This window comes from Chaetodon auriga, chromosome 22 (genome assembly GCF_051107435.1).
Source record: "Chaetodon auriga isolate fChaAug3 chromosome 22, fChaAug3.hap1, whole genome shotgun sequence".
In the NCBI taxonomy this organism is placed as follows: Eukaryota; Metazoa; Chordata; class Actinopteri; order Chaetodontiformes; family Chaetodontidae; genus Chaetodon; species Chaetodon auriga.
Genome location: NC_135095.1, coordinates 7,229,644 through 7,255,058, shown reverse-complemented (window position 1 = coordinate 7,255,058; position 25,415 = coordinate 7,229,644). Strand labels below are relative to the sequence as shown.

Genomic DNA, 25,415 nt, shown 5'->3' with positions numbered 1-25,415 from the left:
TACAATCAATGGGGATTTTGCACAGCAGGGAGGGTCAAATCAAAGACACTGCTGGGTTGCTTTGTGGGTTGGGTCCAGAGTGAAGATTGGCCCGAGCCAGGGACTAAAAGTCAGGATATCTGAGCATCTGTTTGAGCATTCCGTCATGAAGATGAAAGTTAAAGTAGAATAAAAGAAGTAACACAAAGAAGAAGAAAATAAAAAAGCTGAACAAGATATAACTCTCACCTCTGCTTTTCACAGAAATAGAAATCTCATTGGAACATTACATACTGCACGCTGTAAAACCACCTTTGCATGTTACACAGTGGGCTCAGAAGACGTGATCCTGAACGCACCGGCCACGTACCATCTCCTAGCACCTGTAAAGAAAACAATTACAGCACATGGACAAAGTGTTCTATTTATATAAGAACAGTGGGAGTTCAGTGGGCGGAGTGGCCAAAACATGTGTTTTGCTTTATTAATGGCACACAGTAATTATGCAACCTGCCCACATGCAGCTCACTAGCATGCTGTAAAAGTCTGACGGGCGACCTGAGTGAGACACTTGGAGGTATCCTGATGCCACCTTCAGGTCCAGAAAATGCACCTCTGCACTAACTGTTGCACCAATCACCTGAGTTTCTTTCTGTTTTTTTAATTCCTGTGGAATATTCAAATGAGATCCAACTTTAGCTCCATCTCCGTGGCAGGTTGCTAAGCTACAGACTGTGTCAGGAAGTGACAAGCGAACATAATTACGACCCTGGTTGACAGACACCGACCACAGTGTTCATTAGGCTTACTCGAGCATTAAGACATCAAGTCTTTTTAAAGGGAAAAAACCCCTCACACGACCTTTTGTATCAACTAATTACCACATGATTATTCAGGTGAATAAAGATTTAAACAATTAGGGAGCAAAGGAATTATTTCTTGTTTCCTTGTAGTATGGCTTTTATTACCCAAAGGCTGAGAATTGTTGTTTTCTGTCTGCTTGAGTTGTTATTTATCTATTTATTGCATTTACTCATTAGCATTTTTGGACATGAAATCACATTCAATTACATTATACAGTTAAATCAGACACATAAATAAATTCCTAAAAATAAATAAATCGATTGATTGACTTTGTCTTTGATGCTGCTCATTTCAGTCACCCCTCTGTGTCTTATGTGTGTTTTTGTGCATGGAGCATGTAGCTGTGTTTGTCCTCACAGTGTCAGGAAACACTCTCTCTCACTCTGCTGCCGTCGCATCGGATCTTGATTGACAGTGATATTAGCACCTTTCCCCCTCTCAGCCTCTCTCTTCGCCCTTCAATCAATCCATCCATCTCCTCCCTTTCCCTCGAGGGACGCTGGGAAAATAAAGCTATTTAAAGCAACCTGAGGCATGCACAAGGCAGAAAGTCACAAATCGCCTCATGCATGACAAACACCCAAAGCATACAGTGAGATAAAATCATCATCCGGCTGTAAGTGTAAGTCATACAAATTCTAAATGTAGCTGACGATTGTGGCAGAGAGCAGTAGCTTAAGGTGCTGTTTTGTAGTATGAAGTAGTATTGAAGTATGGACAAATTAAACCTTGAATTCAAGTTTGTCAGTGAGGCGTCAATGCGTACATCTTTTCCCCTAAAACTGGCCTTCTAGTGTGTATCTTTTAATATTCTGACGTGGCCAGCAAAGACCTGTAAAGGTCAAACTGTTGGCGATGGTGAAGGGAAGTAAGAGCAAGTAATCCCAAATGCCAAAAAAGCATTGAGAGAAGGAAATGGACACAAAGTATATTTTAAAAAGCTGTTAATTGGATTTTTGTAATTATTATTGCAAATGACTGGATTTGGCTTTTCTTTGTTAACCATCTGCCTTAGTTTCTGGTAAATTTAGCCTCAGGTGCTCAGCTGGACCACCAGTAAATGGAACCGACAATACACAAGCCACCTTTGTGTTTGTTTTTTTTTTCTTCTGTGCTGCTCTAACTGGTTCAAACTGGGGCTCAGCTGGAAAAAAGGCACCTTCACTTGCTTCTGTGCACCAAGCAGGATTAAGCTCCACTTGACAGCTGATGGATTTTTGAGGTTGTTTTTTTTTTTTTTTTTTTTTTAAGTGTAAAAATATTAATAAATTCTCCTTAAATGTGTATTTTTAACTTCAGCTGCTGCTTATTTAGTCCTAAATATTTAACATAACAAATGAAAGATGATTACAGAGCATGAACTTCCAAGTGAAATGTTCATTTTCCCTTTGGTTTATGGCTCGTTCAAGAACATCAAGGTGGCGTTTCAGGTACTTAATACTCAAAAAACTAAAGACAGCACATGAAACAGCTCACGTTTTTATCATGCTTCGCACACGTCTCTGCAGCTGGAAGCGTCTTTTGTGAAGTGTATCTGTTTTTCTGCTACTGCATGATTGTGCATTCTGGGCTGTGAGCACACAGCAGAACTGTGGCTGGACCTGCTGTGGTGCTGCTGGCCTGCTGTTTTCATCACAGTCAGAGTGGACAAATTGTTAGAACCAAAATGTGGTTTTTCAAAGCTGCCACACAACCATTACTGTAAACCAGCACTGACTTAAAAATGAGATGCATGACTGAGTGGAATAGGCGCCGTGGGGATGTTGTGCAGCACAGAAAATCAAACCAGTCTTGGTGAATGCCACTAACTTAAGTAGAGCAGCATGCAATCAGGCCAGGTGAGCTGAATTACCCTGATGACCTGCCCCCACAGGCACACGCAGAATGAATGAAAGCGTGTCAAACATGTTGTGTTCTGTTGCTCCATAAAGATCCATCTTCTGAGATGTTAAATATCTCACTTTTTCCATAAAACAAGGACTGAATATTAGATCTTAAAACATGGTGGCTCATAAAAATGATGAATATGCAGATATGTGGAAAAAGCAGATTTAATTTTTGCTGATGGGGAATCCTTCACTCACTGCTGTCCTCTTCGACGTGGAGGTGAACAAACCCGGCCGCCGATCCGTGATTTCAGGCTTGATTTTTAGTGGGCCGGCTGAGTGAATTTGTTTCGCAGACAAATGCAAATGCTGATCCGTAAAGAGGCAAATTCATCAGCCAATTTTGCCCGCTCTCTAAATTTCTGAGTGCGTTTATGAAGGGGAAAAATGGATGAGCCAACAGCTGACATCTATCTGATAAACACGAGAGGGCTGATGGTGATTGACTGGGGCCCCTGTGGACAGCAGCGAACTGTGTGCATACTTGATTGCATCTGTCCATGTCACCGTCAGCCATCTTTAACATCAACATAATGTTGACGTATTTACTCCAGATGTCTTACCTCTTTAAACACAAGACACACTATCTGGAAAATTCCTTTTGTCCAGTCAATTTTACACCTTTTTGTACATAAAAAGTGAACATCATCCACATGTAGTATATTCAATTAGTAATTAAAACACTAGCATTTGTTAATTCGTTGTGTTCTTTGTTGGTAAGTCTGATTTGATATTTCGTTGTTGACGTCTTCCAATCAAGGAGATAATTGGCAACAAAACCACATGTTGTTGACTCTCCATCGTCCTCTGTGCTGTTAACCAACGTGACAAACCTGATGCTGACAGCTTGTCAACGGTATGAGACCAATCATCACATCTGTGTTACAAGCAGAAACAGATGACAGTGAGCGGCAGTTTGAAGGAATGGCACTAATTGCTAGTTAGACGAGTGAAGTTATGTCATATAAACAGCAGCCCATATGGATATGTAGTGTATATAAAGGTGATGAGAGAGTGAAAGGGATTGTAGTTAATATAGAGAGCTAGAGGTTTGTGAATGTGAGTTAAAGCTGCACTAATAGACAGCGCAGTTATGTGACAGGCAGCTGATGGTCAGTGATTGTAATATTTAACATTGGTTTGGTTTGGAACAGCTAGCCTGTTTGCAGCACCTGTAAAGCTCTGTTTGTATCAGGGTACAATGGTTTGATTGGTGAGCTTTAGAGGTGCTGCTAGGTGGTTTTGTTAACTTTAGCAAGAGCTAAGCTAGCTGTTTCCACTGGTTTTAATGCTGAGCAAAGCTAAGCTAATGCCCCTCCGGCTCCAGCTCACGAGTGCGGTATCAATCCTCTATTTTAACCCTCAGCGTGAGAGCGGAACTTCCCAAAATGTCAACCTATTAACAACCGCAACCCCTAAATCTAAAACCTTTAAGTTTTAATGACCTTTATTAACCTCTCTCACAGTAGCGGGGGGAAAACATTCACCACTGCAACATCGCTCTGAGCGGCAGGAGCGAGACAGAGAATCCCCTAAAACGCTGACAAAAACAAGCTGGATCGTGACTTGAAAATCAGGGATCTCAGCACCTGTCAAAGTACTTGCTGAGTTATTGAGTGTTGATGAACTCTATCAACCCCCGGCAGATAGACAATAGAAATTTGGCAATTTTTGTGACAGTCTCACTAATTGCCTCTTCAAGCATGTGCCAATTAATATAGGAAATAGTTGCCACCTCAGCAGGAAGATGACGGATTTACGCCCGGACTCAAAGTGGTTCAGAGAAACAAAAGGATGCCCCAGTGACACGCCTTTGAAACTGAGCATTTCTGATGTTTTGCAGCAGCTTTTAGTGCCTTGCTGAAGGCGAGTGGTGCTTTGTGTGTTTCTGGCGTGCAGACTTTCATGTCGTATAATTATCCTGTTAGAGGGAGAAAACCACGTATTAGTCCTGAAGCTAGGAGTGGAGAGAGGAGAGAAAGGACAATCACAAAGGGAAGGGAAACAGGAAAAACCCCGCGAGCTCCAGCAAATGTTGTGTTTAATATGAATATTTATTTAAAAATCCATAGTCCGATACAGAAATAGTCATCTATTATATGTATTATCAGACAATCAGTACTTCAGCCATGCTTTCTCTGATTAATCACGGTTTCAAAAAAGTACAAGATATTTTTTTTTTTTTCCCCATCATTGAACTTGTGCAAAGAAAATACACTAGAAAGCAATAAAAACACTGACACAAAATAGATCACGATAAATTCCTTGAAACGATTCATTTTTCTGAAGAAGGCATCGCACAATTCCCAAGAAAGTCAGTGAAAGATTTAAGGCCATTTTGTACAGTTAATTTTCATATAGAGCTTTATATTTCAAAACACTCAGTTTTTAACAAAAGGAACTGGTGCATCCTTTGTAAAACTGTACATGCAAACATAGTGCACGTTGTTAAGAAGATATGATGAGCATACAATATATTATTTGGATAGCTTTAGTAAACAAAGATCTTATGTGTCTTAACACCTCACATGGTCTATTAAAACACACTTAGAAAGGTGCCACGCAGGGCACGCACACACGCTCGCCCAAAATATATTTATATCAAACAAGCATGCACACACACACACACAGACGCACACATACACACACTCTACTCGCACTTTCATGGGGCTTGGCAAAGTTAGTGAGCTGTTGCGATTTGATGGAAAGTTCAAATAATGTAAGAATTCTAAGAAGAAGAAGAAAACACCCGAAGCACACCGACAGAAACTAACTGGCACCGATGACGATGGCGTTAATGAGTGTTTGTGTGTGTGTATGGAAGAGAAGAAAGGCCAAAACAATCAAAATGTTACACCACTGAACTCACGTTACTGGTATATTTTCATTTGAACTGACCCATTTGAGTGAATGCAGGCTGAACTCGCCTCTTTTAACTTTCCAGAAGGTCCAGATTTGGACTTTTAGATCCGAATTTACCAATTAACTTTGCGCATCTTCAACATCTTCCTGAATTTGTGAACCCTCGTCGAACAACTTGAAATGAGCTATGAAAAATTTCAAAGAGGGGATTTCAAACCACACTCAGTCTGTCTTCACAGTAAAAAATCCAGTGGTATTTCAATGACAACATTAAATATTCTGCAGTGATTACATTTCACAGTTAGGTGTCAGGTCGCTTATATACTGTAAGCTGCATTTTTTTTTTTTTTTTTGCCTCAAAACTGTGTCCTGTCCTGGTCGACAAGCCTCGTCGTAAAATTTGGTGAAATGAGTGTGAAGTAAGAGACCCTGAAAGGATTTTGCTAAAGAACACGTGACTGGAAACAGGAGGTAGTTAGCCACTCAGAGGGCATGACATGGGCATCCTGCAGGCTGTTCGTGTCGTGCACCATATACACCATGTACACAGCGCAACAATGTCCTGGATTTGAATCTGTTCAGCCAATTATGAAGTGAGAAAACATAAAGACATGGCTTAGGGTCATGTGGAAGATGACTACATTTACCTTCACCTCTAACATTTCTGGTTTCTGATTGGTTGTGTACATGAAATGAAAAGGTAACATACATGAAAAATTCTCTACTGAATACATGCAGGGGTCTACACCTTCACCACCCCTTCACTTGGTCTGGTATGACCGCTAGCTTACAGTGGCTAATGTTAGCAGATGCTAGCAAACGTTAGACATATATTGCTTTGTAACTGACATTACGGAGTCAGTTGGATTCTTCTCTACTTGTGCTACTGTTAAACTTCGTAATTACTTTCATGAGTACAGAACAATGCAACAAAAGCAAAACTCAAGTTGTCCTAAACCGTCCTTTTCCTGAAGCATCATCCAGGAGTTGTCACTTGTGTCCACAGCAGACTTGCGTCTATGAACAGAGATTTGTCTCTGCCAGAGGGGATTCCAGCTAAACCGTCAGCGAGGACTGACACCTAACACTTAGCAGACTTCAAGCAGGTAGCCCAACTCCCAAAAAGATCCTTCTCTGCCTTTCCAGTCAGCAAAAGCTTTAATAAACCCAGAGGTGGCCCCTGCAGTGTTGGCCCTGGAACAGTTTGGAGGATGTGTTTTACAGTATATCTGCTGGGCAGTAATGAACTCCTTATTCTGACCTGCAGTCCTAATGATGTGTCCAGCTATGCTTTGAACACAGTGGGTGGCTACACGAGTGTGACTGCACCAGCTAAGCAAACACACACACACACACACACACACACACACACACACACACACACACACACACACACAGAGTTAGTCCAACCTTACTAGCACTGTGTTACAGTCACAGTGCAGGAGGGGACTGTGAGAAAAGAAAGATAAAGTTGGGAATGTCAAGCAACAAGACAAGGCAGCGATGCAAGATATTCAAAACAAAGTGTAAAAAATGTCACAAATAATCATGTTTGGTCACTCTGCTGTCACTTTGTCAGTCAGTGATGCACCTTTGAGTCACGAGCAAACTTTTTGCTGCTGGAAATGCTCAAAGAGTTAAGAAAAGATTAGTCTGAAAGAGACTATATTCACCTGGAACATGGATTCAAACATGATCTGCAAATTTACCCCCTTTTTAAAATCTTTCCCAAAAGGAGATGAGAAAGGAGATTTTTTTTTGAGAACAAAGGAGGAAAAAAACCCACTCGTCTACGTATGTCAGCGTTAGCGTTGGCACAATGAGCGTGTATCAAAGGCATATTTGTTTCTGACATACACTCAGTGTGTGTCAGTTGCGCTGGGTTAATATCTGAATACATGGTGATTTCATGAAAAAGTCTCGGCTTTCCAAGACATCAGAGTAAGTCAGTGGAGGATGTGGTGGACAGTAACTCATACTAAACAAGACATTAAATAGAATGTATGTGTTTGTATTTGCCATAAATGATTATGTATTTATTTGTATCTTCAAAATTGGATTTCTAATGCTTAAATTGTTTGTGCATTAAACAGATAGTTGACTAATCCTGACTGCTGCTTTGACCTTAATGATCAGACGTGTTAAAATGGACTGTAGCATCTGGAAACGTCAGGTCCATTTCTGAACCAACGACTTCGGAGCTCTGATACAACACAAACAATGTAAGCATTAACACCACAGAATCATGTGAGGATAGTGTTTCACATGTTGGTGCAGCAATGGAATTCACTCACTCTTTTTTTTGAGAAAGACTTTCTCAACATTTCATCTCAAGATGTAGTTGTTACATACAACACACATTCAGAAACATCTCTCATTCATTTACCACTGTTAAACTGGAAACTCGTCAGACAGGAATCGCACAAGTCATTCTTTTTCACATGATCGGCACATATAAATACACATCATTAAAAACAAACATATAAAAAGCTATATCAAAGCTAAAGGTGTCATAAAATACACACCAAATCAATCAAAATGGAACGAAAAGCCAACATAGGGAAGGTGTGTTTTTTCTGCATTTTTGACCACTGGGCTCTTTGTGCTCAAACAGTACTTTGTTTGAGAGCAGCTGCTGTCGTTTAGACACGGGGAAGGGATGTGGTGTTAGACGACACAATGAGATGAAACCCCTGGGCATGTGGGCATCCTATTGCCAAGGCAGTTTGGAGGACAACAGAGACAGAGAGGGACGGAGCAGCTACGCTTCCATTCAGACCTTGACGCAAAAATACGAAATACTGGAAACAGAAATGCACCATCTGAATCTTCATCAGCTTGGCTTGAACAAACGTGCACTTGAAATGTAGGAAAGTACATTTGTTACGTCTGCTGTGTGAGGCTGCACTGAGCTAAATGCTAATATCAGCAAGCTAACGTGCTCACAATAACAATATCAGCGTGCTTATGTTAAGCAGTTTTGTTTATTATGTTCACCAGTGTGTAAGCATGCTAGCATATGCTAATTAGCACTACAGGTTCTGGTACAGGGCAAACTAAAAATTTAACCTAATGAGTGCGACGAGAGTGTAGAGTAGATGAGAAAAGGAAATGATATTTTCCTATTTCAAAAATGAATTTGACCTATCAACCATTCATAAAGCTGAATACGCTCTGTAATAAAAGCCATCGCTATAATGATGAGCATAAAAATGATGCATTTTCTGTTCAGTTTGTCTATTAAAACTTGCCAAAAAAAAAAAAAAAAAAAAAAAGGTTGAATGGAAACACAGCTAGCAAAAGAGAGTAAAAGGCAGAGAAGAGACAGAGAGAGAGAAAGAGACAGGAAGAAAAGCTGCAGAAGGGTGAAAGACAGACTTCTCAGGCCTGAGAGCAGTGCAGACAGACAGACAGACAGACAGACAGACAGACAGACAGACAGACAGACAGGATGTGGTGACAAATGGAGATGCGGGCAGACAGACACTCACCCCCCACAGACAGACAGACAGACAGACGGACAGACAGGCGGGTAGAAGAGGTAGTGCAGGGCCACTATATGCATGCACTTGACTGAGGCTACACTCATGCAAAAGGTAAATACAAACACCAGAATACAGTACAGTACGGTACAGCACGGTACGGTACGGTACAGAAGGGCTACCAGGACCTGCACTGCTGTTACCTGACACACGTGTCAGGAGAGAGAGAGAGAGAGAGAGAGAGAGAGAGAGAGAGAGAGAGAGAGAGAGAGAAAATTACAAGCTTCATACTGAAACTGTGTATATAAAAGTATCAAATCCTTGTTAGCATTAACTGTAAACAATGAGTGAGTTGGAGAGAGATCGAGAGAAAGAGACAGAGAAAGAAGGAGTTACATGAGTCCAGTTATTTACAGAAAAGGTCCTTTTAAGATCAAGTGATTCCTTTGTTTTGTCTGGAGACATTCTCTTTACCGTGTGTCCCAAGAGGTGTCCTTCATGTCTTCATCCTTTTCTTTTCTTCGCTGCTTCTTTTCTTCCCAGCTTGAATTCAGACTCTCATTCGAACTCTGTCCAAAAGCCTGTCCAGGTTTCCCAAGCAGGAAAAAAAAAATTAAATAAAAATTCCAGACAGTAACAGGAATGCTTGACAGTGGAAGTAAACAGACTCTCATTGGCTTTTCCTGTCCTCAAAAGCAACACTCTCCTGGCCGACATGCAGCTTCCTGAACTGGAGAAAGACCACCGTGACCCACGACACTGAGGCATGGAGAGCGGCTTTAGGGAAATGGAAGTATTTTGCGCATTAAGTTCAGCTAACCCCTGACTCCAAAACCTTTCTCCTTCTGGCTCCTCATATCTGGGTTTGGAGCGGCTGCCCTGGCGGCGTGTAGGGAGGCGGCGCTGGTGACGGCTTGATCCCGCGGGTCCTCATGTAGGAGAGGAACTGGTCGGGTATCTCGGCCAAGACGTCTTTGGCGAGCCGGGCCATGCTCAGGATGTGGTTCCCCGTCCGGTCGATGTAGTCCCTGAATGGGACAAACTGAGAGGGAAGAAAAGTAGATGAAGTGAGAGGAGATACTGTCCGCTTAACAAAGAAAGGGAAATATAAAATAAGAGGGGAGCAGGAGAGGAAAGAGGGAAGAGGAAAGAAACATACACATGGATGACATAATCCATCCTCTTTCCTTCAAGTTGCTTTGTTCAGTAGAAGCTCAATATACATCATCTCTGCAGCCTAGATCATAAATTGGCCCCGGCACAGAGAAGAGAGTCTACCCTAATTAAAAAGATGCCGCAGATTCGCCCTATTTTCTCAGATGGAGCTCTGGTGTCTGGATGTGCTGAATGTCAACACTTTCTCCTAAACAGCACTTGGGAGAAAAATCCGATCACTAAGGTGACTAAAATTAGCCGAAAATGTGGAGGTAAGAAATGTGCAAATAGTGACATTATGCTCTTACAGAAAACACTCAGCCATTAAAGCTTGCTGGTGCCACGTGGGGCACAGAGCCAGCAGCTACATACCAAGACCGAGGACCTAACGAATGTCTGGGATGACTGTGATCCAATACTGGGATGAAAGCATGCAGGTTCAAACAGGGGATCGGCACTGCTAATGCTCAGAATAGCAACTCCAAAAACTGGTTGATAACAATCAGAAATGTGCCATTTGTCACACATATATTGAAAGCATTACGACGAGAGACGGACCAATCTGACGTTTCCTCTCCTGATTCCACCTCAAATACCTCAACTAAGGGCCTGCCGGCACTGATCCCCAATCAAATAGATGAAGACGGGGAGGAAGATGAGGACAGATCTGGCACAAAGTTTTCTGTCTTGATCTCAACAGGTGGCACGATGGGTGTGCCAATCCAGTAGCGTTGGACTGGGCTCTTACTGGCAAGTATCAAATCTGTATTGCACACTGGGTGGAGCTCATTGAGATCATTTTTATGCAGATAAAAGGAGGTCAGGGATTCCATCGGTGCTGAAGCCTTTCTATAGACTGGGAAAAATGCGGAATGCTCCAAAAACACCTGTTGTTGTAGGTATACTCACTCAAGCTTTTACCTTCAATTACAGTGGTGCAGATAACTTAACCTAACCTAAACTGTTTCCTTCTCTCTAAGCTGATATTCTGACAGTGCGTTTCTTGCCCGGTCAGCGTCAGCGGTCGCTGAGTACCTGGATCTCATTAACTTGGTGAGTGCAATGTTATTATAACCAACAGAAATAATGGCCAAAACGGTAAGTAAAATAAAGAATAATGAATAAGAGCCACACCGTGCCTCCACTTCACCTCAAAACAGGCACTGTTTTTTTATTAGACGAAATTTTTCAACGTTTCGCTGAAGAATCCCTGGACGCATTTTGTTGACTTCTTTAACCATCAGGCCACCTTGCTGTGACTCATTATTTACATCTGAAGACTGCTCACTGTTACTGAAGTAAACGAGGACAGATGTGAGGATGTCTCTGTTTCATTTACTTAATGAGCTGTTGTCACCTACAGTCAAAAGATCATGTGAGGGGCCAATTTGTGCTGGAAGCCCTCGCTACGAAAAGTAAACCTCGCCGTGTCACTCGGGGTTATTAGCTTGCTGATAATGAGAGCCTGTAGGCAGAACTGGTGTAATGTTCTAGTACTGAAACTTAGCTGTGCACCATCTCTGGGTCTTTTCTACGTGTGTGTGTGTGTGTGTGTGTGTGTGTGTGTGTGTGTGTGTGTGTACTTCAGCTTGTTAAAAAGCCAGCTAACGAGCGTGCCTTCCTCGCCCACGTGGGCTGAGGGTGTGAGGGAGCAAGATATGACAGAGGCAGCATAAAGGTCACAGAGGAGAAAAAAACAAAACCGCTCACTGTGAATGTTTGCATTTCTTCTTTTTGTCTTGGTGCCACGCAGTGACATAAATGTGAAAAGTAAGGCTTGTCAAAAAATAAATAATAATAATAATAATAAGGGTACACATAAAAGACATGAACAAAAAAGATGAGTACATGGAAGGGATGATTGATAGGCTGACGGAACGACTAATCATGGCTTAGATTTTGGGTTGTTTTTCAGTCATGTCCCGAACTCTGCATGGGAGGACTGAAAGGAAGAACTGCCAAAGGGGCAAAGAAAAAAAGATGGCCTCCGCTTGCAGCTGGAGCAGCTTGGCTGTGAGACCCCGGGGCGCATGCCATTTTCTCCCTGTGTCTTCGTGTGTTGTGCATTTGTGCGCCCATGTTGGCATCTGTGGACTGGTGCACCATGAGGTTGAGGTGACCAGGTGTCTGTCTGCAAGGACACATCTGAGAGGCCTGGATGGATGTTTTTTTAGTCTCTTGCCTTTAAGAATACAGAGATGAGGCTTGCACACAAATCTTTCCGCACGTCCAGATAAATCCCTTGCAAAGTTGTGATTTTTAGGGAGAATGTCTTCCTGAAAATTTCTATCCAAAATCCATTATTTTTAAGATAATTCAGCTTTGTCTGTAATCTTGGATGTGGTTTCATGTGGGATGGTTTGAGAGAAACAAAGTGTGTACCTGAACAATGTCCCTCTCAGCATATCTTCCTCTGGATGAGATTCTGATTTCATCGCCGTCCAACTCAACCATGGCTGAGAAGAACACAAATAAAAGAAAATACACACATATGCATTATTTCTCACTGTTGTGCAATTCTGAAAAACAGACCGAGTGCCAATGAAAGCCTGCAAGACGCAAAATACTAAATACCAAGATAGTGCTGTAGGAGGACCAGCAACTCTGAAACAGAGCTCATTTTCCCAGAAATAGATATTTGCGTTGACTTACCATCAAATTCTGCAGGTCCCACCCCCACGATGATGATTGACATCGGCAGACAGGAGGCCTGCAGGAGAGGAGGGAAAAAAAAAAAAAAAAAAGAGCTATGATTTGACGTATACAGTCTCCTTCAGCGCCTCACAAACAACCTCCAAGGGCCATGTTCATGTCTCGCCAACATGTATACAGTCGTACGTGCGGTATGTGTAAACATTTGCGTGAATCGTTGTGTTTTCCTCAACACCTGCTGGAAGGTTACGCGGGTCAAGACATCACAGTGAATAATATGAGAGAGGAGAGAATCAACAACGCAGCCTGAGCTCACTGCCAGCTTACAGAAGACGTGTGTTTGCGTCTGCGGGTATGTGTGTAAGTGCCACAGAGGACGTATGAGAAAGAGAGGGCCAGCAGTGTGTGTGTGTGTGTGTGTGTGTGTGTGTGCTCAGTGTGGTTGAGTAATGGGTTGACCTCGGGCAGCAGAGCAATAGATGATCTTATCAAAACATCTCATTTATTTTCTTGCTCCCGTCTGTATAGGTCTTCTTTACGTCTCCGCCGCTCTTTGCTCTTTTCTTTTCCCACTCCCTGGTCTCTCCTCCTTCTACCGCTTTGCCTCCTCTTCCTCCCTCAGCCTCCTTTCCTCCCTAACATTTCGCTCCTCTCTATCTCTGCTTTCAAAGGCCTGAGATGGATCACTGCCCTCACAAAAATGGCTGCCGTTCGCTGTTCATGTTGTTTGCGTTTTCCGTCGCGCTCCGGCTTCCCTCTGGAGCATGCTACGACTTGACAGTGATGGAGAGGACGGATGGAGTGTGAATTACATGCTGTCAAAGGCCAGGCTGGCAAAGCAAAGACTAAAAAAAAAATAAAAAATAGTAAAACTACGTGTCAATACCAAACATTTGAACGATTTCTATTAATTGATGTCTGTGTACACTGAACACTGCGCCTTTTCTCCATGCAGTGATTCCATCGTCAACACATCACAAGCTGGCAGTGATCGGCCTAATCAGGAAACACAGGCACAACTGGTGACCAGCTTTCATTCAAAGCCACATTTTAGCTCCCAGGAGCAAAAAAAATAATGATGACGAGGATTTATGATCTGTGCAAATGAACATGAACCCTGGTATACAGCTACGGCAATTTCCCTTACGTTGACGATCGACTCCTTGGTCTGAGCCATGTCTGAGATGACGCCATCTGTGATGATGAGGAGCACGAAGTACTGGGAGCCGTCCTTCACCGAAGCCGCATACCTACGCACAAAAAGACACATCTTTGTAGTTATGTCTGTGCTGACATCCTCTTCTGTTGATTATTCATTACATGAGCATGTGAAGCATTGTCCTGTGCGGTTTTAATGAAGTACTTTGGTCCTTCTCAAATTAACTACAGTACATGAAAATAGTTCTTTCAAAATTATTTTTCTCATTGAATAAATGTCACTTAACTCCCACCGTCTTAATCTGTCACGTCCTCCTCTCTGTACATCTATCTTTGTATCACTTCTATAGATCCTCAGCTCAATACGGCTTTCAATTTCTCCTGCGATGTCGAGTGTGACCTTTCACTCCCGCGTGAGTCGTGAACTGACTGCTACTGATATTTGCACACTGAGACTATTTCAGTTGCTTCGGCTTCTGCCACGCTTCACCTTTCTGCACCGGGAGGTTAGATCTATATGTCCGTCTGCCTCCTCCCCACCGGAGGCAGTTGATATTTAAGTGCCTTCCACTGTAGATGATCACAACATAGCAGGGAGAGAGGGGTGGAGGCACGGGGAAACAACTAAAGAGAGGTGGAAGGAGGAGGAGGCAGGGAGGAGAAGTTAAGTGAACAGTTACTAAGGTGCCAGGTTAGCCATTTTTTCCTGCTCTTCATGTAGAACTAAGCTAAGCCAACTGCCTCCCAGCTTCAGCTGCATACTTAATGTAAAGGCATGAACTTGTGGCAATAAAGTGAGCAAGCATTTTTCAAAATGTTAACCACTCCTATCAAGATTTTGATGTAATTACAGTTAAATAAATTAGATTCATTCATACAAAAAAACATCTCAGAGAGGAGTGGACAAAGGCCAAGGGGGAGGCTCATTAACAGGGTTTGATGGAAAGAGGAGTAAAAGGTATTAAGGTGACAGGACATGACAGTAAACTGCTGCCTCTATCTTACTGCTTGTTTCACCATTTCCCCTCTGAGGGCCTCTTCATGTGTAACTGCGAAATTAAGTTTCAGTAAATTATCTTGCAATAAATACGTGAAGTAACTTGATGAGAAGCTTCACTTGGGTACGTTTAATTTCACACTTGCATGAATAGTCCTTTAATGTTTGTTTTTTTTTCCAAGTGTCCGTGTGGCTTTCCTGCAGCATAAATTATGTTCTCACAAAACAACAAACATGCAATCAGCTGTCAGCTTCTTTCTCTGCTTGCTTCCCCAGTTTTTCTCTCTCCCTCGAACTCTTGTTAGCTACCTGGCAACACTCGCACTGCACGGAGCTTATTACAGAAAACCTGAGAACACACGCTGAGTGTCAGTCCCAGAGTGAAATGTACTCAGTGTTCTTTCACGCATACTCGAATGATTTGACGTTCATTATATAAGCAGCAATGGCAAATATGCAAGTGTAAAACAGTGTGCATGAAGTTTAATGAAAATTGAAAAACAAAAAACAAGAACGTGGAAAGGTTGACATAAGAAACCACGAGCTGGTGGAGTGAGGGGAGCAGATGGAGATGAGGAAAATAGGAAAAACTGGTAAGAACTCTGATATTAATGCCTCTAAATGACGTGTGTATGTGTGTTACCTGGCCACATGGTTGATGACAGGGGAGAAATTGGTGGGTCCGTAGAGTTGAACTGACTTCAGGCTCTGGTAGTAGGCTTCCATCACACCTTCAATACCTGCACAGTACGGGTTCTGAGGGTTCCCATTCTACAAAGGAGAGGAGAGGAGAGGAGAGGAGAGGAGAGGAGAGGAGAGGACCACCATTAAAGACACGAATAAAGATTAATCTAAAAGCACAGGATTTCTATAGACATACATATCACATGGACAGTAAAGGATATAGTTTTGCTCATGCATTCTTGGGTCACATGGATTAGATCAGGTCTTCAGTGCCCCAGGTTTAGGAAATTCAGCAGGGACATACACTTAAATACAAAACTATCGAAAAGCCAAAGCTGAACTGTAAATCTAATGTGTGTATTTTTGCAAACAGCCTTGCAAACAACATCGAGTGTCCTGCATTTTGGGTACAAAAGTCCACCTTAGCTGCAAAGAACATGTACAGTCCAACAAACATCTACAATGACTTTCCATGAATAATATGAGATTAAGTCAAAAATGTTTTTTATTAGTTAGAGTTTCAGTTTGAATTAAACTGAAACTCTAACTCTAACCCTCTATCCTGGCCCCGGCCCCCTCATTTCCCTACCAAGGCAAACTCGTGGGAGACCCGTCCGTCAGGTGGCAGCTTGGCTCCGAACCCCAGCGCAGGAAACATCTTATCGCTGTCGTAGTCCTGGATGATTTCTCCGACCGCCTTCAGGGCCATGGCGTAGGCATTCAGCTGGTAGGGACTCATGTAGTGGAGGGAGGTGGGCTGGGCTGGGTTACCTGTTTGAGGACACACAGTCAGAGGGGTGATGTGATCACAGAATCAAGGTGAAAAATTTTACTGCGCTGTCAATGGCATGAATTGTGTGGGATTAATGGTCAATTATGGGAGACATGATCACTATTTGAAAAGCCACTTGAGCTTCAAAATGATGTTGTCTAATCCTTATTCTTCAGCAGTTCAACGCAGCAGCCAACGACCCCATAAACAACCAACAAGTAGCCCTCTAGTGCTTCAGTTTGTGATTTTGTGCAGGGAATAGAACGAACACCGGCTGCTAATTGCGTTAATGTAATATTAATGTAAAACTTTTTTTTATCTCCCTGTACATGACTTTTCATATCTCTATTCAAGCTGCATTTTAATAAACTGCTGAACTCTACTAGCCATCAGTTTCAAATTAGATTACAGTGAGAGCCAGACAAGATCGAGTGCATCTCAACGTCAGACATCAACACACAGGATTTGGTTTATTGCTGCTGCTGCCTGGCCTACCAGGACCGAGCTCAAGGGTAGGTGGATAACAGGGTCCTTAATCACAGCCAGCATAGCATGTTACTGCACTCATCTTTGGCTGCCAGGTGTGATGGAGAGGGCCATTAGGAAACACTTGATTCCCCATCTGCATATATTTGAATAAATGCTCTCCAGGCATTCAGCATGCTTTGTGTGTCTCTGAGGATGTGTGTGTGTGCATTCTGTGTGTGTGTGTGTGTGTGTGTGTGTGTGTGTGTGTGTGTGTGTGTGTGTGTGTGTGTGTTCACTGGGAGGCTCACCATTGGAAGCTGTGAAATCGATGGCCACGGTGAAGTTAATCTGCGTCCTGAGAGGAGAAAAGAAGAAAGATGATTCATTAATCAACAACCATTTCTGACTCACACACACTCACACACACACACACACACACACACAGACACATCTGTGATCCAATAAGAATCAGTCAGAAGAAATGAACTGCAGACATAATCAGGTTAAAGTGATCAATGTTTGAGAGTACAAACAGAATTCCTCCTGCCCTTTAGCTGCGGCAGCGATGAGGAGACAGCCAGCTACTGGACTTTCACACCGAACACGTGGACATGGCGTCGCTCAGAGGAAGGTTGTTTTTAAATGGAGAACACGGTTACAGTCTTCTTAACAACACGCACATGTGAAAGCAGCCTGTGCCACCCTGACTTTGCTCCCAAAGTTCATCTACATTCGACTTTACGAGTCGCGTACGCTTGATGAAAAGCGTGGGGATCTACAAAGGTCTTACAGTTCATCCCGAGGGGAACATGAATGTGTGTATCAAACTGCATTGCAATTCATCCAGCAGTTGTTGAGGCATTTCACATGAAACCAAAAATGTTCACCTCACGGCGGCAGTAGAGGAAACACCCGTCCTGAGGATTCACGAGCCGGCTCGTCTAATACCTGTGAAATCTTCAACCGGATAAGCCAGCAGTGTTTCTTTTTTCATCTGTTTTTCACTCTATATTCCACAGTTTGATTAGAAGATAGCAGCCTGCAGCAAATATCAAGCTGTTCTGGATTATGACAAAACTTAAAAACACATCATTCATGTCACACAGATGGAGATGATGAAAAAGAAGCATCATCAAAAAAAAAAAAAAGATGAAACGAGACAGAGACAAACAACACAGCACAGCACCCAGCATGAGAGAGTGGCACGTCTCTCTCTATCATAACATTTCCAAACTTGTTAACCTGCAGGAACAGGATGTGGTTAAGCTCTCCGTCAGCCTGTCACAGCTTTTTCACACCAGTCCTCACCCGCTGCCACACATAAACACAGGCACAAAAACACACACAAAAGCCTCCCTGACTACCTAACACACATCTCCTGTATTCAGACAGTCAAACAGCCGGCAGCTCATCGCCTTTGTCACCTCGGCAGGCCATGTGAAGTGCAGGCACTGTGTCATCCAGAGGGGACGGGATGAGAGGGAGGAAAAAGTTTTATAATAAGGCCACATGTTGGGGGTTTTCAAAATACAGGAAACCCAGAAGGCCTGGGGTGTGGAGCTGCCCTCTCGCATTAGCATACAGATATTAGCAGAGCTGCAGCTTTAAAAATGAGGCACATTAGGCAGACACATTGCACTTAAAGGGTAGGCACACCCTCAAATTTGGCTAGAATGCTTTCTAAAAGCAACCACTGCAGGAGGTGTGTCCTCGTGGCTGAGCGGTGTGTGATGTGGGGACGCAGGGGACACTGACTGACCACTCAGTAGTTCAGACAGTAGAGCTGCTAGTCAGAGATAGCGACGAGATGCAACTGTTAGTCTGTGGCGGAGAGGCAGCTTTGACCATCACTGGAAGTCCATTCATGTCTCTTTGACAGATTCACTGCATGGGTAGCTGTGTTGTAGCTCAGGGAGGGTCTCTACTCCAAGAGACTCCCTAAATACCTTGTTACACTCATATAGCACAGTATTCAGTGGGCTCAAGCGTTCAGAATAACTTTCCTGCCATCGTTTGCCAAAGCTAGCTAAAGCAATCAGCAGCTACATGTGAGAGGCACTAACTGGGGTCACTGTCAGCCAGTGTTGTGCGTTTTATACTTGAGACATGGCAGCTGACATACTGACCTCATGTATGTACTCAAACTGTTGACTTGAAATGCTGCTGTTAATACAAACATTACATTTCAGTAAATGAGCTTTTCTAGGAGACCGCTGCAAGGACAAGAAAGCAGAGGGAGAGGAGATGTGCGTGAATTCTGCTCCTGTCCCCACACTGGCACAGACAAGCTCCAGCCTAGCAGCCTAAATTATGCATTCCCTCTTTCTCTCTGTCACGCACACACACACAAAGTTTGAGAGAGGAACTCCAATCGTGTGTGTGTGCGTGTGAGTGTGTGAGGGGACACATTACATCAGGAGTGTGACTCACAATCGTAAATCATGACAAAAGGGTGAAATGGGGACGACATAAGGGGTTCCAGAACAGAGATGTTCGTCTCAATCGTTGAGTCACTGCTATTGATCGTCAAACCTCTCTTACAGTTTCACTGTAATACTTTGTGCTACTGTATGAGGCTGTAAGATTTGCCGTCATGAGCGCCTTCCTTTACAGACTGATACATCAGCGGTAATGTTTGACGCCGTCATTTGTGACTCCAAATGGAGAGAATATTAATATCCAGATCAGAACACAAGACATTCTCCAAAAGGTCAACGCTGTCCTCTGCATTAATCACACAAGAATTTGACAGTTTATTGGCTCTTTGGATTCCCCTGGTGATGTGTGTCATCCTTTTTTTTGTGTTTAATATTTCTTTATATATGCCTGTACAATAAAATTAAGGATGTTAATCATTGATTTGTTCATCAACTTTTAACGTGACTGATATATACCTCTTCTAAGAGAAAGGCTCAGCCACCATTTTGGACTTTGGAAGCAATCATCTGTTGTTCCAGGGCTCATACAGTAATATCCTTTACATAATCATGTGTTTCACAAACTGGCTTCACTGGCTTCCTGTCTCCTAGGGTGGAGACAGGAAGCCAGTCAATGCACCCTTGGGTCACTATGGTTTTTTTTTTTAGGCTAGTCTTAAATCTTCAATCCATCTCTTAGTGAGTTCACCTACACTTCCTACACTTTTGGCTTCAGCAGAAATATTTCATTTAGTGGATAGACTGTCAAATGTACCTTAAAGTCTGCTTACACACTACACTCAAATACACTTTATTAGGCTTGACTGGAAATTATAGGGCAAAGAACAGAATAACTAATAAATAGTCATTTCCAATTGTTAAATGCACCGTATTGTTCCTTAAATCTGGCATTTTGATCCTTATGTTGCAGGGCTGGTTGCCCACTTTGAACAGGGTGCGTGAGCCTCTGTGTGTAGTATGTACAATACATAATAATGTGTTTGGGGTGAGGGGAGAATACCACTTTACCAGCTGGGTTTCTGTCAGTCACTGATCTTCCCCTGCTGTTAAAGCCCACCGTGACTCAGCTAGGAACCAATATGACAAAATACCACGCAGCAGGGCAGGAATGATGAGCAGGTTGCGCACTACATTCAAATAAGCTCTCCTGCAGGCCGAGCAGGCTGGATGCTAATGTCTCTCCTAAATCTTCAAAGTATCTCATTTCCAGACTGTAAAAAGATCATCTCTTCCACACAGTGAGTGACGTGATCGAGGCAGGCCACTTACTCTACTGGAAGAGGAAACACGATAAATACCATGTACTTGTAATCACACTCAACAGTGATGTCACAGCGTCCTGTGGTGCACCTGTTCATCACAGCAGCAAAGTGAGAAATTAAACCACTTGAGGTCGCCAAAAAGAAGACCTTCAAAGGCTGTTACGTTACTCTTATATTCCCAGAAACCTTATATCACACCAGTACCAAAGTCGTCCATCAGAGTCCCCTCGTGCAGGCTCAGCTGCTTTAAGAACTCCTTTGTCTCCCTGTCCATCAAAGCCCTAAATGGCAAGCCAGCCAGAGCCTAACCTCTGTAATGCTGCTTTTTATCTTACCTGTACACATGTACAGTTTATGATGGCATTATGTTGATGAGGCTGCTCTACTCCCACTGCATATATTAAGCACATCACTATGGTGAATCAGGGGTGCTGTATGACAGTTAGTGAGTGGCACTTTGGGCTGGTTAGGGCTCAGGAAGTAGAGTGGTCGTCCACTTCAATCCCTGGCCTCAGCAGTCTACATGTCGAGCTCTTCTTGGAGAAGATACTGAACCCCAAACTGGATGAATGCAGACCTGTGTTGTAAAAGCACTTTGAGTGGTCGTGGGACTAGAAAAGCGCTATACAAATACAGTCTATTTACCATTTATTCTGTGTAAGTGCATGTGGACTAGTGACAGTCTGTGTACATACTGTTTGTATGCACTACGTTAATTTGTCTCTTTTAACAGCAGGTACTGCATTTGTCGAAGACAAATTTCCTTTGGGACAATAAAGTCCATCTTTTCAAGTGAAAACCTGCATTATACAGTAGTCCTGACAACCAGTCTCAGCGGGTTGTGCTCCCTGTAAGGAAAATGTTCATCTTAGACGTGAAAACGCTCTATTTAGGACAAAAAAGCATTTGAAAATGTTCATAAGAAGTCTCCTTTCCGCTTATATTTAAGTGCCAGGGGGAAACGAATGCATGAGTGCACTGAGTGGCCTAAAAATGGCATCAGGGGTTGTGTGATGTGACCTCTCCTGATGATATGCAAACAGATGTTGCTGGTTGGACAGTATCCATCTGGCCAGAAGAGAGGGGAGAAGAGGGAGGAGAGGAGGGATAAACAGCTCATACCTGCATCAAATAAAATGTCTAGGTTCCCTTTAAAGATCTGATTTTTATTTTTTTATTTTTTTTTTTACAAATCTTTGTCTTGATTGTGAGAGTCTGCTCCTCCATGAAATGATAACCTCTCAGAATGATTTCAATACAAGCACAGCTCCCCTCCTGCTTCTATTCTGGTTTCAATGCTCAATTCACCAACCAAAACAAGGGGAAACAATATCTGTCACTGTGAGTGACAGGGCTGCCTTCAAAGGCACAAGTCAAAATGAAAGATATAGCCAACAATTTTTCATTTTTATCCTCATGCTCATGAATAGAGGCCTCTTTGTTGAAATCCATGGGTGGTACTAATGCTTTATCACAGGGGGTGAAAAGAATAAGAGCAGCAATGCTCCGGATTGAGATAGAGGCTTCTCCAACCATTCATTTATGCAAATGCTGCCAGTGGATCATGTTCCTAATTAGGTCCAAATGAACAATTAGCTGATTGGGTTGAAGCTCCAAAAAGAGCTGTCAATCAGAAGATAAGAGAACAGTGGGGAGGAGAGAAGAAGGGAGGACAGCCGAGAAGAAATACCCGGAAATGGAGGGAGATGACTGGCAAACTGACAAAATACCTGTGTAGACAGTCCAACAAGACTCAGACACACAAGGGATGTCAGGGAAATGCATAAAGGAGAGAGTACGGAGGAGAGTGCGTGTTTACGTTTTTGTGTGTGTGTGTGTGTGTGTGCGCACAAGTACACAGTCTGGCCATTATGCAATTGGATTAAGTGCAACTGGACCTTTACAGTCCATTTAGGTTTCAAACAGTGAGACAGCACTTGGCACTTCATTTAGCCACACAAGCGTGTTACAGCACCCGGCTTGCACTCCCAAAGCACTGCCAAAAAGGAAAAAATAATTAATCAAAAAAAAAAAAAAAAAAAAGCAAAAACAGCCTCTTGCTGAGAGTTTCAAAGTGCTCCCTGAGTGACAGCACTGCTGAGAACGTGGTCTGTGTGTGGGGAGACTAGAAGATGGGAATTCTCCATCAGCAGTCAGCGACAGAGCGAGGAAACATACGGGAGGACACGTGGTGATAACATATACATTGCATTTCAATGCCAGCCCTCACGCCCTCATGCTGTCATTCCAACAAGCCTGACTGCTAATTGATCAGATATCCAGTCCAATAACTGCTGATTATGGCTGTTTTAAAGCAGTTGCAGGCGGCGTTTGATCGTTAAAACATGTCAATTAGCAGTAAGACTAAATATAAGATCTACATTTATCTAATCAATGCATCACATTTTAAGGCAGACAAAAAAAAAGACAGTCTAGCACAGCAAGTGTTGGCTTCCTGGATAATCCTCTCATTGGCTCAAGCAATTTTTGGCCGGATTTTCACCCCTCTGCTCTGAGCTGTGCGCTACGTCTTTTGAAATCCTCCTGAAACGAGCAACGGCGATGAAAAAAAAAAAAAAAGCTGCTCGGGAAATGGATTGCGCTGTTTTCTTAGGAGTTTGTCACTGAGGGAACAAGCTTATACTTTCCGTGTTTTTATGGAGTTTTTTTCTCTCTCAAATTAGGCAAAAACTTTCCTTTTTTTTTAATATCCGGTGACTTTCTGCAACACCTGAAAAACACAGCCACAAGGGCAGCAGGAACAGAGAAACACAAGGGCTAAAATGGAGATTTTTTTTTTTTTCCCCAAAGTTGCACACACACACACACAAACACACACACACACTCTTTCTCTCCCTTGACAGTCTCCCCCTCTGTGAGTCTAATGAAGGCAGAGTGTGTAGGCGAGGATTTACGCCATGCCTGGCTGCGCACGGTCAACCCTCCTGAGCAACACGTGTGCACAAGCTACGCGTACATAGACACAGATACGAGCACACACGGTGACGCATGGCGTGAGCGCGTGCAGGAACACAATGCAAAATTACACACAAGGGCACACACACATACACACACTTCAGAGTCTGAGCCCCGTGTACTTGACTTCAGGTCAGCCCATCTGTCAGTCTCTCTCTCTCCACCTTTCACTGCCCCTGCATGCAAATGTACACGTTTCCATTTGATTCACTCACACTGAGGGATCGTTATCTTTGGCATATTGCAGTCATGATGAGGTTGTTATCGAGAGAGGGCCTGGCACACTCAGCATGTCACTCCTCATTAAAGGACTACAACCCCCATCTCTCAGTGTGTGTTAAATGGAAGCGTGGTCTTTGACTTACCCTCCTTTGATGTAGTCCAGGAAGGTGACTTCAATGTCCACCAGGAATGACAACAGCGTTACCTAAACAGTAAGTAATAGAGCCGCAATCAGCTTCGTGTCACTGACAACGACTTTCAAGCATCACCGTTGATGAGACAATACAGTTTCCAGGTACCCATTTGGGTATACTGTGGTATTACATTTCAAATCTAGCCCATGCAAGTCTGCGTATCGTGGAAAATAATGATGCACATCCACATCAGAGGGACATTTTCTCACCGTTCCAGAGTTGAGGTATTTTTTCTTCTTCCCTTTCTTCTTTGGATTTACCACCTAAAAATGACAGGATTCGCTCTCATGATTTCAACATGTATTCATTCACTCATTCTTGAATTCAGTCTTTCATTTGTATTCAGTTCAGAATTGGAAGCACTCCAATTTTAGAAGAACTGGAGTATTATTAAACCTGCAGGAACTCGGTTTCTGGGCATTTGGGTGCAGCGGAACAAGCTGAAAACACACCACTCATACATTATCAACACACCCAGTAGATATGCAGCAACATAATCATTCATTTGGAGCTTTGATCCTGGTCACCTGATGAATGCAAGTCCAGTATTTGCTCTCCTTTTAGCTCTGTTTTGGTCTCCACCGACTCCAATGTTCCATTATGTTCACCAGCTAGCTGCTAGCTTGGGGCAGACAGCACAGAGTGGGAGTTTTGCACTTTTTCACCGGAAAAAAAAAAAAAAAAAAAAAGCCAACTGCTCTTTTCAAAACACAGCTGATGAGAGCCATGAGAGTGAACCAGTTGTGGGCTGGAAACCAAAATAATGAGCTCCTCCAACCAGCTGTAGAAGCAGGTGGTAAATCTATGTGGGTTTGTCACTCCAAGCGACAACTTTCACATACAAGTAGATATGAGATCCACTGTAATTATCAAAAATGAATGACAATATTATATGCACTTTAAGAAGCATGCTTTTGTGGATTGTGGCTCTAACCTAGTGGTGTGAATTCATGACTATGTAACAGGACATGAAGTGAGTGAAGGTCAACTTTACTTGGATACCCTGAGATTCTCAGACTGTGTGAGTTGTTTTTGTGAACAGATTCGAAAAGATTCCCATGGGCCTCAATTCATTTTGTCTTTCACGTTCTGACCCGAGCTCACTGAAACATACAGTTGCTCCTGTGATGTTGGGACCCGTCAGAAACAGACTAGAAACTCCTTCTGAATCCCAAACACTGCTTCAGAGCTTGTACATCAGAGCTTTATGGTCTAATTAAACTGGGCCAAGGTTAAACAGAAAGAGAGAGCACCTCAGGGAAACAACATACAAATGTGTGGATTTATGCATTTCTCCTTGGTTCACATTGCAATGGGTGCACACAAGGACACATTTGCCTCTGGAGGTGAGGTGCAATGATTGA

General features: G+C 43.0%; 1 protein-coding gene across 1 annotated transcript in view; it reads right to left on the bottom strand.

Moving 5' to 3' along the window:
* Positions 1-4,774: 4,774 nt before the first annotated feature.
* LOC143314965 (copine-8) overlaps positions 4,775-25,415 on the bottom strand; it is a 66,542-nt gene continuing 45,901 nt past the window's right edge. The window contains exons 12-20 of the mRNA XM_076722334.1: positions 24,261-24,314; positions 24,001-24,062; positions 17,268-17,314; positions 16,309-16,490; positions 15,679-15,806; positions 14,028-14,130; positions 12,881-12,938; positions 12,611-12,684; positions 4,775-10,115 (exon numbers count right to left, since the gene is read on the bottom strand). Coding sequence (XP_076578449.1) covers positions 9,927-10,115; positions 12,611-12,684; positions 12,881-12,938; positions 14,028-14,130; positions 15,679-15,806; positions 16,309-16,490; positions 17,268-17,314; positions 24,001-24,062; positions 24,261-24,314 — 897 coding nt within the window. The 3' untranslated portion in view covers positions 4,775-9,926. The remainder of the gene's footprint in view (positions 10,116-12,610; positions 12,685-12,880; positions 12,939-14,027; positions 14,131-15,678; positions 15,807-16,308; positions 16,491-17,267; positions 17,315-24,000; positions 24,063-24,260; positions 24,315-25,415) is intronic.